Source organism: Macrobrachium rosenbergii, chromosome 15, assembly GCF_040412425.1.
Source record: "Macrobrachium rosenbergii isolate ZJJX-2024 chromosome 15, ASM4041242v1, whole genome shotgun sequence".
Classification (NCBI taxonomy): domain Eukaryota; kingdom Metazoa; phylum Arthropoda; class Malacostraca; order Decapoda; family Palaemonidae; genus Macrobrachium; species Macrobrachium rosenbergii.
Genome location: NC_089755.1, coordinates 44,187,954 through 44,205,120, shown reverse-complemented (window position 1 = coordinate 44,205,120; position 17,167 = coordinate 44,187,954). Strand labels below are relative to the sequence as shown.

The 17,167-nt window shown below is 36.9% G+C and overlaps 2 protein-coding genes across 2 annotated transcripts in view; both read right to left on the bottom strand.

The window, feature by feature from the left end:
* LOC136846411 (uncharacterized) overlaps positions 1-1,808 on the bottom strand; it is an 11,806-nt gene extending 9,998 nt beyond the window's left edge. Inside the window, exon 1 of the mRNA XM_067117200.1 lies at positions 1,680-1,808. Coding sequence (XP_066973301.1) covers positions 1,680-1,752 — 73 coding nt within the window. The 5' untranslated portion in view covers positions 1,753-1,808. The remainder of the gene's footprint in view (positions 1-1,679) is intronic.
* Positions 1,809-4,221: 2,413 nt separating this feature from the next.
* Positions 4,222-8,457, bottom strand: LOC136846410 (uncharacterized). The gene is made up of 4 exons (XM_067117199.1): positions 8,021-8,457; positions 7,038-7,463; positions 6,308-6,528; positions 4,222-5,428 (listed from the first exon to the last, which is right to left on the bottom strand). Exons 1-4 carry the CDS (start codon positions 8,097-8,099, stop codon positions 5,102-5,104), a joined length of 1,053 nt encoding a protein of 350 aa, XP_066973300.1. The 5' UTR covers positions 8,100-8,457; the 3' UTR covers positions 4,222-5,101.
* Between the last annotated feature and the right edge of the window lie 8,710 nt (positions 8,458-17,167).

The following is a 17,167-nucleotide window of genomic DNA, read 5'->3' as shown; positions in this document are numbered from 1 at the left end:
TTGACTGTATGTGTATCATTGTTGTCCTTTCAATTCGTCAACTCTTCATGAATTTCATCCACTGGAAAGAAGTTTGCTATCGCTTACAACAAGGGCGGCGGAACATAGCGCAAGTGGAATATATCCCGCTGTTGGAAAACCGCATTTTGAATAGACATTTGGACGAAACCACTTACGAAATCTACGTCACAGGAAATTAACCTTAGAATGGAATGCAGTGGAATATAAGGTCTAGGTCAAAGGCCAAGCGCTGGGACCTATGAGGTCGCTCAGCGCTGAAAGGGAAACTAAGAGCAAAACGTTTTTAAATGTTACGAGAAGGTGGAAAGCAGAAAGGAAGAAAGAGAATACGAACTGAGGTACAGTAAAAGGAATGAAAGAGGATGCAACCAGGGGCCGAACGAAGGGACAATGCAAAGAACCTTAAGTAATGCCAACAGTGCACCACATGAGATGCACTGACAGCACTACTTCCCTACGGGAAAATTAACTTTGGATCACTGTGAAAATTACTGTTGGTCCTCCGGAACCTTCGTGTTTTGTACAAAATATCTCTTCTGGTTAAGAAAGGTAATAATTTGGAGTGTGAAGCAAAGGTAATTGTAAAGACAAATGATAAATGGTGAAAAATACAAATGAAGAAGGAATCAGAGTTGGAACAATAAATTGAGGAAAGAATGTTAGCATTAAAATAAATCACGGATTAAATGATGGAAATGGAACAAGCAAAAAAATAACAAAAGACTCGTTATACTGAGACTTAGCTTTCTAAGACAGTGAAAACGAGGCGGGGGGTGGGCGGTTACTTCAGTTTTTAGAAATCATCCAAAATTATCAACAACTTTCTCATCCCGAACCAATCCCACTTTTTTGTGGCCTTCACAAAACACATAAGATCTGGATTCTTCTATTTCATATTTTATCGAACAGTGGCTCTTTTACAAACGAAATAATAATGTAATTTCTATTGTCACGACTACTTTTCCCTAGGCACTTTATCGCCTGCCCATGTGAATCACGTGATTGTATTACAAAAAATCCCAATTTGTCAACAGTAAATGTTTAGGTAGCAAAACTCCAAAAAGGTTGGCATATGGAAATGGTAATAACTATGGAAAAAGTCACAGAATCGAAATAAACTACCGAAGACTGTAGACTCAGGCTACCTTCCCAAGGAAAGTCTGAGGCAAACCGGACGCCCTGAACAGAGATGCAGAGGAAGGACGAATTTCACAATCACACAGAATCGAGGGACTGGTTGGGAGACTGCGTCTATGAATAGAAAGACTCAGCCATACGGACACTAAGAATGGCCGTATTATAAGCTCCCAAATCAAAAGATGGTTTAACAAACATTAAAGAAAGAAGTATTCAAGATTGAGGGTCAGCTACACAGTATATCTAGGACCGGAAGGTAGAAACTTGTAAAAGAGTGTAGGGTCATCTTTGTTCAATATGACAAGGGAGGAATTGTAATTACATATTTTGGTTCACTACTGCTGTTGATTGTTGTTTATGGAAATAATTTGTTAATGGTTTCTTCGGAATTTATATCAGAGGTCCTTTTCCAGTGACAAAGGACGCGCTTATTTCTTCAGGAATGCTTTATGAAAACCTGATCACTGCAATTTCCTACCTTTCAAAAAGTACAAAATAAAATTGAATGCATTGACAATTACCTTCTAGTGCCTTGGCGTGAGGGTTCATACAAAAAGCTGAAAACAAAACTGTCAAGTACACAGGTCTCTTCATGGTAAGCGAATGGCTGTGTTCCAATGCCACCTCTGAAGACGAGTATACCGCCTCAGTTCCACTTGCTCCCGTTTGGAGAGGCTTAATAACAAGAGTTCGAAACTTACGCGAAGACACCGCGTTCGATTTCTGTTAGCAGAAATAAACTACCTTCTTTTCTTTAGTCGAACTCTGTCTAGACTTCTAACGTGAAACATTTGTTTTGTAACTAAGATGGTTAAATCTTTGCAAAATGCCCAACACAAAAGCGCTTTCTGCTATCTGCCCTCGTCTTCAATGAACGCATTCAGATGCCAGATGCTGCCACGTAAGTGTTTGACGAACATTTCCTCGATAACATTCAGCCCTTAATAGCCAAAATGTTCATATCGTTTGCTAGCCTATGAAAAATCTCTTAATTTTCATTTACGTACTCATTTATTTGCTTCAAGACTGTTTTAATTGTGCGAATAACTAGCGATTCATACGCGCGCCTTACAACTAAACAGAAGTAAGCTGATACAAACATTATCGCTTTGTTTGTGACATCACACTTTAAAAAAAGTTAAGTATACCTTAGTTTTACCAGACCACTGAGCTGATAGGAATTTTTACTTTGCATTGTTGTTATTTTGAGTCTTTGTTTGGAGTTTACCGTCTAAAAGCGTTCTCTGTCATCGAAACTTATTTATAGAAAATCTCGATTTCATAATGCCGTATGTTCGATTGCCTTACCTTTCATGATTATGTAACACTAACAAATTTGACCCACAATGTTTCTTCCAAATGTTAAATAACATTTGAAATTATTAATCATAAAGATAATGATAATAATGAATAATAACTAAACTTCGATCTTCATACCATGACTACAATGGATAGGTGTGCAAACGAAGATGAGGCCAAAGCCAAATCCGAACGGGAAAAGTTGACTGAAACGAATGCAAGATATTTCGGGTCTTATTTAGGTAACATTCGTTGAAAGCGATAGAGTGAAAGGAGTAGCATATAAACAATACCTAAAGGAGTTTGTCTGATTAAATATCTGTAAGTAACACTAAAAACTTCTCATAAAAAGTCTTATGCAAAGTTTGATAAGCATTGGTAAAAAGTATAGGCCTATATTTTGAAGCCAAACATACAGTATTTCTGCTAATACCTGGCAGTTGTCAATCCCTGCAAACTTAAATCTAACTTCTGATTCAAAGTACTAATCTTCTTAAAGCCATATGGTCCTAAGGTTTGGGAAAGAAATGGCCATGTATAACATCTCTGGAATACGAAGAGATTATTTAGTTTTAGCTCTCTTTGCTTTCCTATTAAATCCAGTGGTTTTCAGCACTGTTCAAGAACTTAGTTAAATCCGTATTAGCTTCTTTCCGGATGCTTTTTATCAACGTGTGATATCCAGCCCCGACACAGCCCAGTCAATACTGATTACGTGGTTGCTCTTAAAATGACATATTGTCTTTCCTCAGAGAACTTATACTTTCGTATTTTACTTTACTCTGTTATGAAAGTACCAACGGCTTCTATCTGAACAGTTTTCTACAATCAACCATACATAGTATTGTGTGTCGTGGTTTCTCTTTCTCTCTCTCTCTCTCTCTCAAAAGTAACACAGTTTAGTCTCCTATTTATAAGTAATTGTATGTATAACTGAATCACGAAAATATGGAACGTGATGACTATATAAAAAAAGGCAAATGCCACGAAGGAAAGTGAAACTACGGAGTGGTGCTAGGCCTTTCGACTTACTGCCCTTTCCTTCGTCGCATTTGCCGTTATTCAAGTAACTGTATATGAGTGAAACTTTGTTAAAACTTTCAACTTCGGGTTTTTACTTATACGATGAAAGAAAACAATAGCACAAAAGCTTTGCAGAATTTATTTTGAAGAGGTGCGCAGGATTACAAACGATCTCTAAATTATGCAATTTATTAAAAACAAAAGAAAGCTCAGTGTCGAATTGTAATGAAGACAAACAAAATACAAAGTCGAGTGAATAACACCAACTAATAGGATAGTGATCAGGGTCATTCACAATGCATAGGAGATGGTGAAACGTCTCGTGTCTCTCAGCTGTTTGTCGGTCATGCCCAAACGCTCCAACTTCGTTTCAGTATGTATGTATGTATGTATATATATATATATATATATATATATATATATATATATATATATATATATATATATATAATTATATACTGTAATATATGTATATAAACACATATATATCATATATATACATGTATATATGAATATATATATATATATATATATATATATATATATATATATATATAAATATATATATATATATATATATATATATATATATATATATATATATATATACAGTATATATATGTAAAGAAGCAATAATGCGATTACTGTTTCACTTTCACTCTTTGTACTTAACAGGAATTATGTTAATGTATGACATAATTGTTTATTGTGTTATGTTTCCAAATAAACTTCATATATATATATATATATATATATATATATATATATATATATATATATATATATATATATATATATATAAGGTATTCCTAAAATTGTAAGAGTACGCTCGCGTCACAAACCCACTTAAATATATGAGCATGTGTACATTTTTGTTTTACCTTGACACATATTCACATGTATATTTGTATTTACATACCTGTAAGGAACCCAACCATGGAAAATACAAGTTTATAGAATGTGCATAATGATTCCTAAAATTCTAAAACAAGGAACAGTCAAATATCATCAATTAGTTCGACTCCTGGTTCATTTTCAATTACTTCACGCTAGTTACAAATGTTGTCTTCAAGGATCAATACCAAATGTTTTCCTAGGGAAACGGTGCAAGTTACGATTCGTGAATAAGAGATTGAAAAATGCTGTTCATGGTAATTGTTTAATAACATGTAATTCAACATTTGATCACTGAGGTTATGCGAGACTACAGCCTCGTCTACTGTAATTCGTAGAGTTATTAACAATTACAAATACAGTTTTTCAACTCCAACTTTCGCTGTAACCTAAACATTTCTGTGTTCTCTCAAGTAATGATTGAAAAGAATATTACCTTTTCGTTCTTAACTTAACGTCTTGATCAAAAGGAAGATATTGTTTTCCAGTTTCAAAATCACGTTTTTCCGTTTTTTTTTTTTATGTAGTGGGCAACGAGAACTTTCATTATCCATTCTGAACTTGCTGCAATTTTTAATTTTCTTAGTTTTGCCTCGCACGAGATGAAATAAAACTCAGCTGTACACCTTCGTTGTGCTTTTCATCTCTGTCAAGTACCGGATAAAGGAACCTTTCATTTTACCTAACCAGCCCGACGTTAATTCTTTAGAATCCATTTCTTATCTAATTAAGGCATTGGTTCATACACACTCTCCTCGCTTCCCATATCTGAGTCACTATTTTTGTCGCCACTCCGTCCTCCCTTCCCACAGGAACCCGGGGAGAAGGTCTGCATCGAGGGCTCGATGGCGGGGAGGTAACCGTCGCTGTCGTTTGTGTCCTGAGCCGCCAGATGGGTCTGGAATGAGTTCTCGTACCTCAGTACGTCCTCGTACATGGGGCTCTGCCTTCGGGACTTGATGTGGGCCGTCTTCGGAAGACGCAGAGAGGCTTTCAAGGGCGTTGGGGTCAGCGATCGTATGCTATGACTCGACAGGTGGTCCAAAGAGGTTGCCTGAAAGGTTTTATGGGAATGCAAGTTAAGACGGCGTCTATAATTGTCAGCGATTTTGATGAAGATGCTGATGGAAAGAAAGGCTTCCTAAATTTGCTCAGACAGAGTAAGAGAAGAAAAATATATTATAGATATTTCTGAGCAAAGTTCCAGGAAGAAATGATGAACGTGACAGGCAGGGAGCAGATAAACTAAGGAGTAACCTTTAGATATGATATATTTTTAAGGGGTGATGACTGATAATAACTGCCATAATAAAAGGAGAAGAAGACGAAAAAGAAGAGGACTCCTTACCATTAGGGTTCCTAAAGCTAAGAAAATTTACAACTGAATTTTCGAAAAGTAAATCGCAAATGTAATCCGTGATGCTCCTCTGGAAATAAAAAAAAAATTCTGGTCTTATCTCTTTACCTCATTGGCATTAAAAACGAAAATTCTATTCTAAATAACTCTCAAATGATCAGTCTTCTGTATTTTTAAAGGATTTTTGAGCACCGTTTCTTTAAACAGCAAATCTCTTATATTACTTCGAAAATTATCACGACAAAGATTAAAACGAGGAATGCATTTCTTATGATGCCACTAATTTCTGTTACTTGAAAGACGAAAGAAACCAAAGAGATTAAATAGATGAAGGAAAAAATCACGAGACATTCAAAACAAGAAAGTCAATCTTGATAACCGTGACTGATCTCAAATCAAAAGAAAGGAGAGAGAACAAGAGACTTAGCTAACGCAATCAAATAGTACAACCGCAAAACGCTGTAGTATTTAATTTTTGGACCCTGTAGTGTTGTTGTTTTTTTTTTTACCCTGTAGTCTTTTTTTACCCTGTAGTTTTTTTTTTTTTTTTTTTTTTTTACATAAAACCTGCATCACCTGCTCTCCCCCAAGTTGTCGCTCCGGCTTCTTCCCGAAATGTCGCTTCAGGTAAACGACGTAAGAGAGCAACCCCAAGACAACGACCAGGGACGTGGCCAGGCATCCTATCAACGCGGATTCGCTCCGGCTTTCCAAGGCGATAGATCGTTCGCACTTCGGACATTGTTTCCCTTCGTGCTTCTTTGGGGTGACGGCAGGTGGCATGGTGGAGGAGTTTCCTGAAAAGGATTATTTATTTATTTATTTATTTATTGTTTTTATTTATTTATTTATTGTTTTTATTTATTTATTTATTTTAATTTTTGTTTATTTATTCACTTATTTATTTATTATTATATATTTTTTTTTGCTTTTGGAAAGTTGCGGAGTGTTGGAATTTCAAAGGTTATACGTTTTAAATAGCAATATTAGACTTCTGCATTTATTACTGATTACCATATCCAGTTATCATTATGCACGGTCAGAGGTCGGTAGGCATTATTGATCGACCTAATTAAAGTGACCATTATTTTAGTTATGTGAGAATTGTATATTCGATACAACAAAAACTACTTACATTTCATGAATAGTATGAATTTCTAGTAAAAATTTCCTAAACAAAATGCGTCGATGCTGACGTACTCGTCTTTATTAACAGAAAATCATAATTAGAATTATAAAGAGGATTACAAAAACATAGTGACTGTGGTAACAGTAGCGCGAGAACACAAGAAACCAGCGAACGAACCTGGAGTGCAAATATTCACTCTCATATCGGCATCGCCGAAGTTCCGGACGCGGGCGAAATCCAGAATGCCGACCTCCGGCAGAGGGATGACCTCCTCGTACCCGGCCCAAAATATCCGGACCCTCGTCTCCGCCCTTTCCTGATAGAAGGTGAAATTGACGGCGACGTCGGAGCGGAGACACAAGCACATGTAAGTCGGCCTCAGGAGGAGAACCGACCTCTCGTTCCAGACCAGCGCCATCAGTTGGTCGTCAGCCCTGGCGAGGGAAAGGGTGTACAGTTCCTTGCTGTAGTGGACGAAGGCTAAGTCGAATCGCGTCCAGAAAGCTTCGACTGGAATCACCTGGACGATTTGGCCTTCCTGGTACTTGATTGAGGCGTTCTCGTGCCCCTTCAGGGTCCGGGTGAGGCACTCCGGAATTGTTGCTGGAAATTGGGGGTTAATTGTTAACTATGGCGGTATTATGACGTAGTTCTATGGCGCTCGTAGACTTTCGTGCATGCACACGCGCGCGCGCGCGACACACACACACACACACGCATATATATGTATGTATATATACATATGTATACATGTGTAAAGAATAGTAAAACAATATCTATATCAATAGTTTGTTTAATTTTGAGAATCTGAAGAAAAATAGAACAAGCAAATCAAACGAGGACTGAATTTAACTTTATATGGAAAGACAAACTTGAAAGGAAAGAAAAACGTATATAATTATATATATATATATATATATATATATATATATATATATATATATATATATATATATATATATATATATATATATATATATATATATAATATATATATATATATATATATATATATATATATATATATATATATATATATATATATATATATATATATATATATATATATATATATATATAAATAATGCACTAGTCTCAATAATGAGAATGGAAACGGCCATTCTACTGCATGAACAAAAGTACTGGTACTAAAAACCTACTTTCCTGAGCAAGAGCAGGAGGTGTCAGCAACGAGAGAGCCATGGACGCTGCTGAGATAAGAGTGATTGCTCGCTGCATCTCCCTGACCACTGCTGCCTTCGGTGGAGAGCAATTAGAGCACTTGTTTCAATCCCTGGAAGACTTAGACTTATCTTTGATCACAAACTGTTCGTATGTAGAGATGAATGAGGTAGACATATATTCATGGATTTATTTTTCACATACACCGTGACATTTTTTTTATATTTACAAATATTAAGCCACAGATATCTCGTGATGGCTCGGTGGTCGAAAGTCACTGTGCACAGTTGTTTCTAAACCAGGCAACGGTTCGAATTCCACTGGTGACAAAGCAATTATCAATTACAATTTGCCCTGTGCACTAATTATTCGCGAGTTAGAGTGAACTGGATATCAAACGATATTTGTGGCTTGACATCCCTATATATTCATGCGGAACGCAGGAATCTACGCACACACACACGCACACATACACACACATACATATATATATATATATATATATATATATATATATATATATATATATATATATATATATATATATACATACAAACATACATACATATAAATACATATACTAGACACATGTATGTATGTATATATATGTGTGTGTGTTGTTGTTGACATTCAGACTAAAAATCCTTTTATCTAATGGGATTTTGAACACTTGTTAGCCTTTGAAACTATCTCCCGACTGTTCAAATTCAGAGCTGTGTCAAGAGTTAATGCCAGTATTACCACATTCTGTTCTCATCTCCTCTCTTATCTCTCACATGTGAACGTTTATCTTTCATCTTTTCTTCAAATATCCCACATTACTATATCTCCAGACGTTGAATTGCCACAATTAATTCAACTATCCTTTCCTATGATTTTGATTTTTATCACGAAAATTCAGTCACTAGCAATATTCACCAAAACGCACTGCTGCAGTAACTGACAGATAACTGAAAGTGACTTATTATTCATCAGGTAAACACAGGTCAGTAACCAATAGATAACTAAAGTGAAATAAGATCATGTCAAGATTAGCGAACCCAACATCTCCTTGTCAAGAACAGAGAACCCAATGATCCCCATGTAAAGAATGGCCAACCCTTTCCGGTCCGAACTCCAGTTCCACATGAGGGCTAGTACTAAACACGGGGAAACAGTGATTCATCTACACTGTTTCGCCGTGTTTAGTACTAGCCCCGGGGTGGTGTTCAAATGTATTTCGACTTTAGTACTAGCCCCTGGGTGATCAAATGTCTGGTACCGAAGTGTTCATGTCTAGAACAGCGAACCCGATTATTCCCATGTAAAGAATAACGGACCCAACGATCTTGTAAAGAATAGCGAACCCTGCTGTGAGTGGGTTGGCTAATCTTGACATGATCCGTGAAATATTCATTCAAGAATTAAACAGGCTTCTCTTAACGTAATAGCCACACTCTTCCAACGATCAATCAGCAATGAATGAGCGAAATTTGAAAGCCGATCATTCCATGGCGTCTGTAATGGAAATGAGAGTGAATATTATTTTTTTTTTTCACGAAAAATATCATTAAAACAAAAGTTGTTAAAATTAAAGCAACACTACCTTGAGCCGCAGTCACTAAAAATAACGAAATGATTTCACTTCAAAGAGCAGCTGGTACTTTGAATGTTCTCCAATGGCAAACAGAATAATTATTCCTGAAAACCTTAACTGAACAAACACTGTTTTCCTCACACGGAGTAGAAATGTGAGAAGTACCGTCAAGTCTCTCAAGTGAGACAGAAAAGAAAACAGACTTAATCTTCAAGGAAGGCAGGATGTTTGGAGTCTATACGTTTTCATCATAACAGGAACTGCGTCCTCTTTTTTTTTTTCTAAGTGTTATATGTTATTGGACATTATCCTGCACTGTCAATCATGTTCTCTTTTGTAGTTTAAAAAAATGAATGGGCTGTTGTATTATATAAAGTTATATACCCTGATCATATCATTTGCAAATAAATCTGGATTCTGTTTTGCATACTTTTATAGGTGATAGTTGCTGGGAGTTATAAATGTTTATGTGTGTGTATGTGTGTGTATATATATATATATATATATATATATATATATATATATATATATATATATACAGTATATATATATATATAGATAGATAGATAGACAGATAGATAAATATATATAAATACAAACACACACACATATATGTGTGTGTGTGTGTGTGCGTGTATAACACAGTGGTTAACGAGATGAACCATGTGCAGAAAACTTCCACAACGTTAGCTGCTTCTTAAAGCTACACGAAAGACTCATCAGCAGAGCGTCGAACTCCTGTAGAGACATTGCACTGTTAACTATCCTGCTCACACACTCGCTTCCTGGATGCTGAGACCCTTCCTTTGCAATAACTCTTTTATACCATCTATCCGGACCGTCCTAGATCTTCGTTGAAATCCTTCATAACGGTAGTCCTTCCTCCTTCCAGTTATCATGTGTGTATGTATACATGAGTGTAAATATATTATATATATATATATATATATATATATATATATATATATATATATATATATATATATATATAGATAAACCTATCATATGTTTACAAAAGAAAACGTATGGAACATGCAAGACAACACTAGTTTTAATATTTGAGATAACGAAGAATTTCGAATCATATTTTTATTCAAACTTTTCATCTAAATCGGAACCTTACTGACGAATCGGAGGAGTCTACTTTTAAATCTGAAATTTGGCAGTGGCTATTGGTTTGTTTCACATATCAAATAAGTTTTTAATACTACACACAAATACCAACGGAAATTTTGTCGTCTATTTTATGTCCTTCAAAATTCCCGGAAATCCCTTTCGTATGGAAATATGCTCGTGAATTAAATCCGGTTATCTTGAATACGTCACTTTTTAAGTTTCTGTATATTAAACTTGATCAATTATATGAGTATGAACAAATTATTTAATAATTTTCTTAGTATAAAATATAATGATGCAACGGACATTGGAGAATGTTATAATGTCCCTATAGTTTTCTTTCACGTAAGTGAAGAGTACGTTTTCTTTCAGCAGATCTCATTTACTATGGTAAACGAAGCTATTCTCAACTAGCAACGCCTAGGACGGTTGTGAGCCCACTTAAATCTTTCCTGTTTTTTTTTTATTTCATGATAACTTACATATTTTATATTGTTAAGGGCTCATCATATGTTTGATATTAATATAAGTTACACCGGTCAAGCAAGCAAATAGAACTATTCAATACACAAGATGACTTGAGTCTATAGTTTCAATTAGTTGTGAAGTAGCCTAGTAGTAAGTGATCTCAAAGGAAAATTAATTCTTTGAAATATTTCTCATTGTTTTACCAGTTAAGAGGGAGATTTGAGTCCTTGTATTTGGTTATATTTCAGCTACGTAAGACGCGAGGAAAAACTTTTGATATAAATTCCATTTCTTCACCTTAGAATCACTGCTAAATATTTACAGAAACTATGGTTCCTAGACCAATGCAGACAAGCGTCGTTCGAACTCTTATCTTGGCGTCGGTCTGTACTTAATCCGGTTCGATCCTGACGTAATGTTAATAAGCGTTAATATCTTTTATGTTAAAATAAAGCATCGAAGCTTCGCTGTCGAAAATCTGGCTTACCCACCAGATTAGCTAGCCATTCACAATGCGCCTCAGCGGTCACGTGACTTATTCGTCATGTACCATTTTCCGTCCGCAACCTCGACTAATTTTCCGTCTGTATTCCGAAACAATGCTGGTCAGTGTTTGCGAACAAAGCGTCTTATTTACATAGGAATACCCCCAGCCCCCCAACCCCCACCCCCGCCATTCCCCAGCGCCTTGATTAGCGTCTACAACCGTCTTGTACAGCCTACGGCTCGAGCTGTAATCTTTTGACAGCGAGTCTATAACTTATTCCAGAAAGAACAATGGTTCATTGATTTCACGAAATTTAGGCTGCCAAGCCAAGCACTCGGGCACTTTCGGCCATGCGGCGTTTATAATAGTGAAAAGAGGGGATTGGAGTGGTTGCACAGAAAGATGAAAGCGCTCCAGAAAATAAAGAAGGTGGAACTGGGAGGAAATTCCTCAGTTGCGCCAATAAGCAATTGTTTAAGAGGTTAGACAGCAAGCAAAACTGAAGAAAGGTAGCTGGAATCTAGAGGTAAATCAAAAGGCTGAAAAGTGGACGCAACTAGGGGCAGAAGAGACGTTGAAAACATCCTTTTGTAATGCCTACAGTTACGTGAAGTGCACTGACGGCACTTCCCCAGTAATACCTACGCTTTTAACGACCGTAACATTGACAGAGCAAGTGAAACATGGCGGGATAACTCCGTAGAGCTTTTCACATGTCACTTTTTCGCATACAATAACATTTTTCATTTTTCGTTACTGGCTACCTATGACTCGCCAGCACTCTGTCCTATTATTATTATTATTATTATTATTATTATTATTATTATTATTATTATTATTCAGAACATGAACCCTGTTCATATAGAAGAAGCCCACAGGGGCCACTGACTTGAAATTTAAGCTTCCAAAGAATACGGTGCTCATTTGGAAGAAGCAACAGTGTAATACGAAATACAGAAAGAAGGGAACAGTTATTAGAAAAGAAAAAAATAATTAACAAATAGATAAATAAAGAAGCACCCAGGGGTATGTTCCCGTAGAATGCCTCACCCGGTGTTTTAGGCAGCATATTCTGATGTTTTATGGTGGGCTAGACAACTTTTTAAAATATGATATCGTGATAGCGTTCATATTTGACATGCTAACCCCCAAATTGTGAGCATAATATTCTACTATATTTATATGTATGTCATTGATCATGATTTAAAAAATTACAGCTAAATCTTGTATCACTCCAAACATTGTTCAGTGGGATAAGATGAATTGAACTGAATATAGAAATTAGGCCGAAGGCCAAGCACTGGGACCTATGAGGTCATACGGCGCTGAAATGGCAATTGACAGTAGAAGGTTTGAAAGGCGTAGAAGATTTGAAAGGCGTAAAAGGAGGAAAACCTCGCAGTTGCACTAGAATCAATTGTTAGAAGGTGGAGAGTAAGATAGAAGGAAGAGAATATGGAAGGAGGTACAGTAAAAGGAACGAAAGGGGTTGCAGCTAGAGGCCGTAGGCACGCTGCAAAGAACCGTTAGTAATGCCTACAGTGCACCACATGAGGTGCACTAACGGCGCTACCCCCCTACGGGGGATGGGGTAAAATAAAAGTCATTTTATAGGACGCGATGTTAAACGATGCTGAAGCTTTTCACACCAGTGAGGCCTGATGCATGGTACCTCCCCCACCCCCACCCCACCCACAGGACTTCCAATAATAATAATTTCCGCGAAATTCATTCGAAGCCCGCCTTTTCAGTAATTGAGATTTCCAGTAATTAAGACCAAAGTCGTTACCGGCGACAACCCCCGAAGTAATTCTCATGTCAGGCAAGGACAAGCCTATCTGAAACACTTCAGGAAGCGAGGAGGGAAAAGGTAATTTAGCCAGAGGTCCCTTTGATGTCTCACTTGAATTCACGTACTGCATCGGTTCGTCGAAGCTCCGGAGCGTCGAACGTTTTGCGGAAAAATTTCTATTCATAGTCGATCTTTCAAAGTCGACGCGGGTGTTCAACTCGGGTTTGACATCTCTCTGGATTTGTTTGTTGCTATGTTGCTATGGCGATTGGGTACAAATCCTCAGTGGTTTTTTTCCTTTTCTCTTTTGCATCTCTTCGTGGAAGCTTTTTCTTCTCTTAGTCAACTTCTCCCATTTCATGGTTTCATCTTCTTCCTCACCACGAGGGAAGATGAAACCGTCATTGTTTACCATGGCAACAATCTGAATACCCCGTGGGTTAGTAGTGCCACCAGTGCACCTCACGCGGAGCACTGTAGGCATTACTTAAGATTCTTTGCAGCGCCCCTTCGGCCCCTAGCTACATCCCCCTTTCATTCCTTTTACTGTACCTCCGTTCATATTCTCTTTCTTCCATCTTACTTTCCTCAACACTCTCCTAACAATTGTTTCATAGTGTAACTGCGAAGTTTTCCTCCTGTTACACCTTTCAGACCTCCTTTACTCTCAATTTTCCTTTCATCGCTGAATGACCTCATAGGTCCCAGTGCTTGGCCTTTGGCGTAACTCTTATTACAGCAATCTTAATATTTTTGCAGCTTTCTAACGTATATCAAGGATATTTTAGCAATTGACTATCCTAACCACAAGAAAAAAATTCATTGTTTACAAGGGAAAACAATTTTAATTATATAACTGCAACCTTCTATCGTATATCAAAGATATTCTAAAGCCTTTCTCTTTCAATAATCTACTAAAAAATGTAAAAAAATTTTAAATGTGGTAAACAAAATAGCTTCCCATTCAGCCAGGTAATATTTTGTTCACACACGAAAGCCAACATACAAACAACTTTGTTTGCAATAGATTTCGCGGGTGTGGAAGGCATACAATTTCAAATCACTTGTTGTAATACAAGATGAATGGAAAAAAAAGGTAAAAGATAAACAAACTTATCATATCAAAATATGACCATTGCTCAAAGCTGTCAAAATCTTCAGGTATGTCTCGAATAAAGTCGACAAATCGAGAGACACCGAGTTCGGATAATTTTATTTATTCAAATAAAAAAAAAAGTAAAAATGAAACTTAGGCGCAATTGAGTTTTCTGTACATCGCATATTCAAAGCCACCGGAAACAGGTCTATCTTCGCTGGTCTCCGTATAATGCTGTATGAACCGCGCCCCATGAAACTTTAACCACGGCCCGGTGGTGGCCTGGCCTATATCGTTACCAGATGCAGGATCATGGCTAACTTTAACCTTAAATAAAATAAAAACTACTGAGGCTACAGGGGTGCAATTTGGTAGGTTTGATAATTGGAGGGTGGATGATCAACATACCAATTTGCAGCCTTCTAGCCACAGTAGTTTTTAAGATCTGAGGTCGGACAGAAAAAGTGCGGACAGAAAAAATGCGGAAGGACAGACAAAGCCGGCACAATAGTTTTCTTTTCAGAAGACTAAAACTGAAATTTATTATGATCTCTTGTATAACAACCTTTTCGCCTACTGGTATCCTCAACTGTGTATTTCGACCAGACTGCTCGTTTCAATAATGAAATAAAAATCTAAAGATGGTCATTTTCAGTTTCAAATGCAGTAGTCCTATCTCCCAATCTATAAAATGTATTATGCCATTCACCCCGGCTTTTTCCCAACTAAAGTAAGAAGTCAGAAGACAGTATCCTCCGAAATGTGTCCGTACACGCACACGCGCACACACACACACACACACACACACACACATATATATATATATATATATATATATATATATATATATATATATATATATATATATATATATATATATATATATATATATATATATATATATATATATATATATATATATATATATATATATATATATGTGTGTGTGTGTGTGTGTGTGTATAAATATGACCTTAATAATGTGCTCTCTACAGCGCCATGTCTCGTTAGCGTAAAGTTCTCTCTCTCTCTCTCTCTCTCTCTCTCTCTCTCTCTCTCTCTCTCTCTCTCTCTATTACCAATCAGTGGAAAGAAATACACATGAAAAAGATGAAGAAGAAGAAGAAGAAAGTAAAACTGAAAATATATAAGAATAACACCAAGTAACAATAAACAAAACCCATGGAAACAAATGAGCAAAGGAAGATGCCTTACATACATACAAAGGAGAGCAAACCAGGACGGGAACAAAGAACGAACAATAATACTTCAAGACCAAAACAAAGCCACGCCGTGAGAACAGGATACCGCCGAACAGATGGGTGGGATTAACTCTCAGATTGTTTACCGATGCATACAACGGTAACGAGAACGCGAATGCTGCATTGCTGTCGGAGATGAAACATGTTTTCTGAATTATTGACCTTTCTTCCAGTATCCTGATCTTTGGGGATTTGGAGCACAGGGAAAAATAATTAGAAGATGACTCTCTTTGGAGGAATGATGACCTAAGGGACCTAGATATGGCTGCTCGGGGCTTGGTTATCATGAATTATCTTTTAGTTTACAGTGGACCCCCGCCTATTTGCGGTTCCGGATTCGCGGCTTCACCTATTCACGGATTTCTTTATGGAACATATTATTAATTTAAATGTGCTATGGTTTATTTGTTGATTTAAATGTGCTATAGTGTTAGGGCTGCATTAGTTACATGACGTGCGATTTCCATAGATCTAATCAGAGACCTTTTTTTTGGGAAGGGATAGAAGCCCAAATTAACAGGTAATTAAAAAAGTATCTAAAAATACGTCTAGTTACCTCGAAATAGTATAGCGTCATAACAGGAAACTTTTAACTTATTGGCTGTTCAGCAACTTCCTGACAGTCTGTTAAGGAACGTCTCTCTCTAAATTGATAATATACAACTCAGGTAAATATATGCAATAATTTCCCATCTAAATTAATACAATATCTGTTGCTGTTTTATGGTTTGAAACCCGGGTCTTATCAATAGATATATCGCTTTGGCTTTCATCCCATTTAAATTTATGGTTACTGGACTTATTAAACAATGTTATGGTATTTTTTTTTACTCGTGTTTTTACGCCGTGGCTGTATTTCATGGTAAAACTCACCTGCGTACCAAAAGAGAGACTTTGTACGGTCACTGAAAATCACCTAATTAATTATGCCAAGAAGAGATGGAGTACATGATAAGGTAAACGGTAGACAATCTGTATAAGAGGGATAAATCTATGGGCAGAACGACCAAAATGAAAGTAAAGAAAATGAAATAAATTAAAAACGCTTCCGGACACTAATAAAATATCACGCCCTCAATTAGAGAAACTTCTAAGAGTACTTCATACTTAATTAAGGACTTCAGATCTCCTCCCCTTCCCCTCTATCCCTCTCCCTCCCCCTCCACTCGCCCCTTCCCTTACCTCTCTCTCTCCCCTCTCCTTCACTCTCGCCCTCCCCTTCTCTCTCCCCTTCCCTCTCCACCTCCCCTCTCCCCTCCCCTTCCCTTCCTTCCCTCTCCATCTCCCCTCCCCTTCCCTCTCCCCTCCCTCTCCTTCACTTCTTCCCC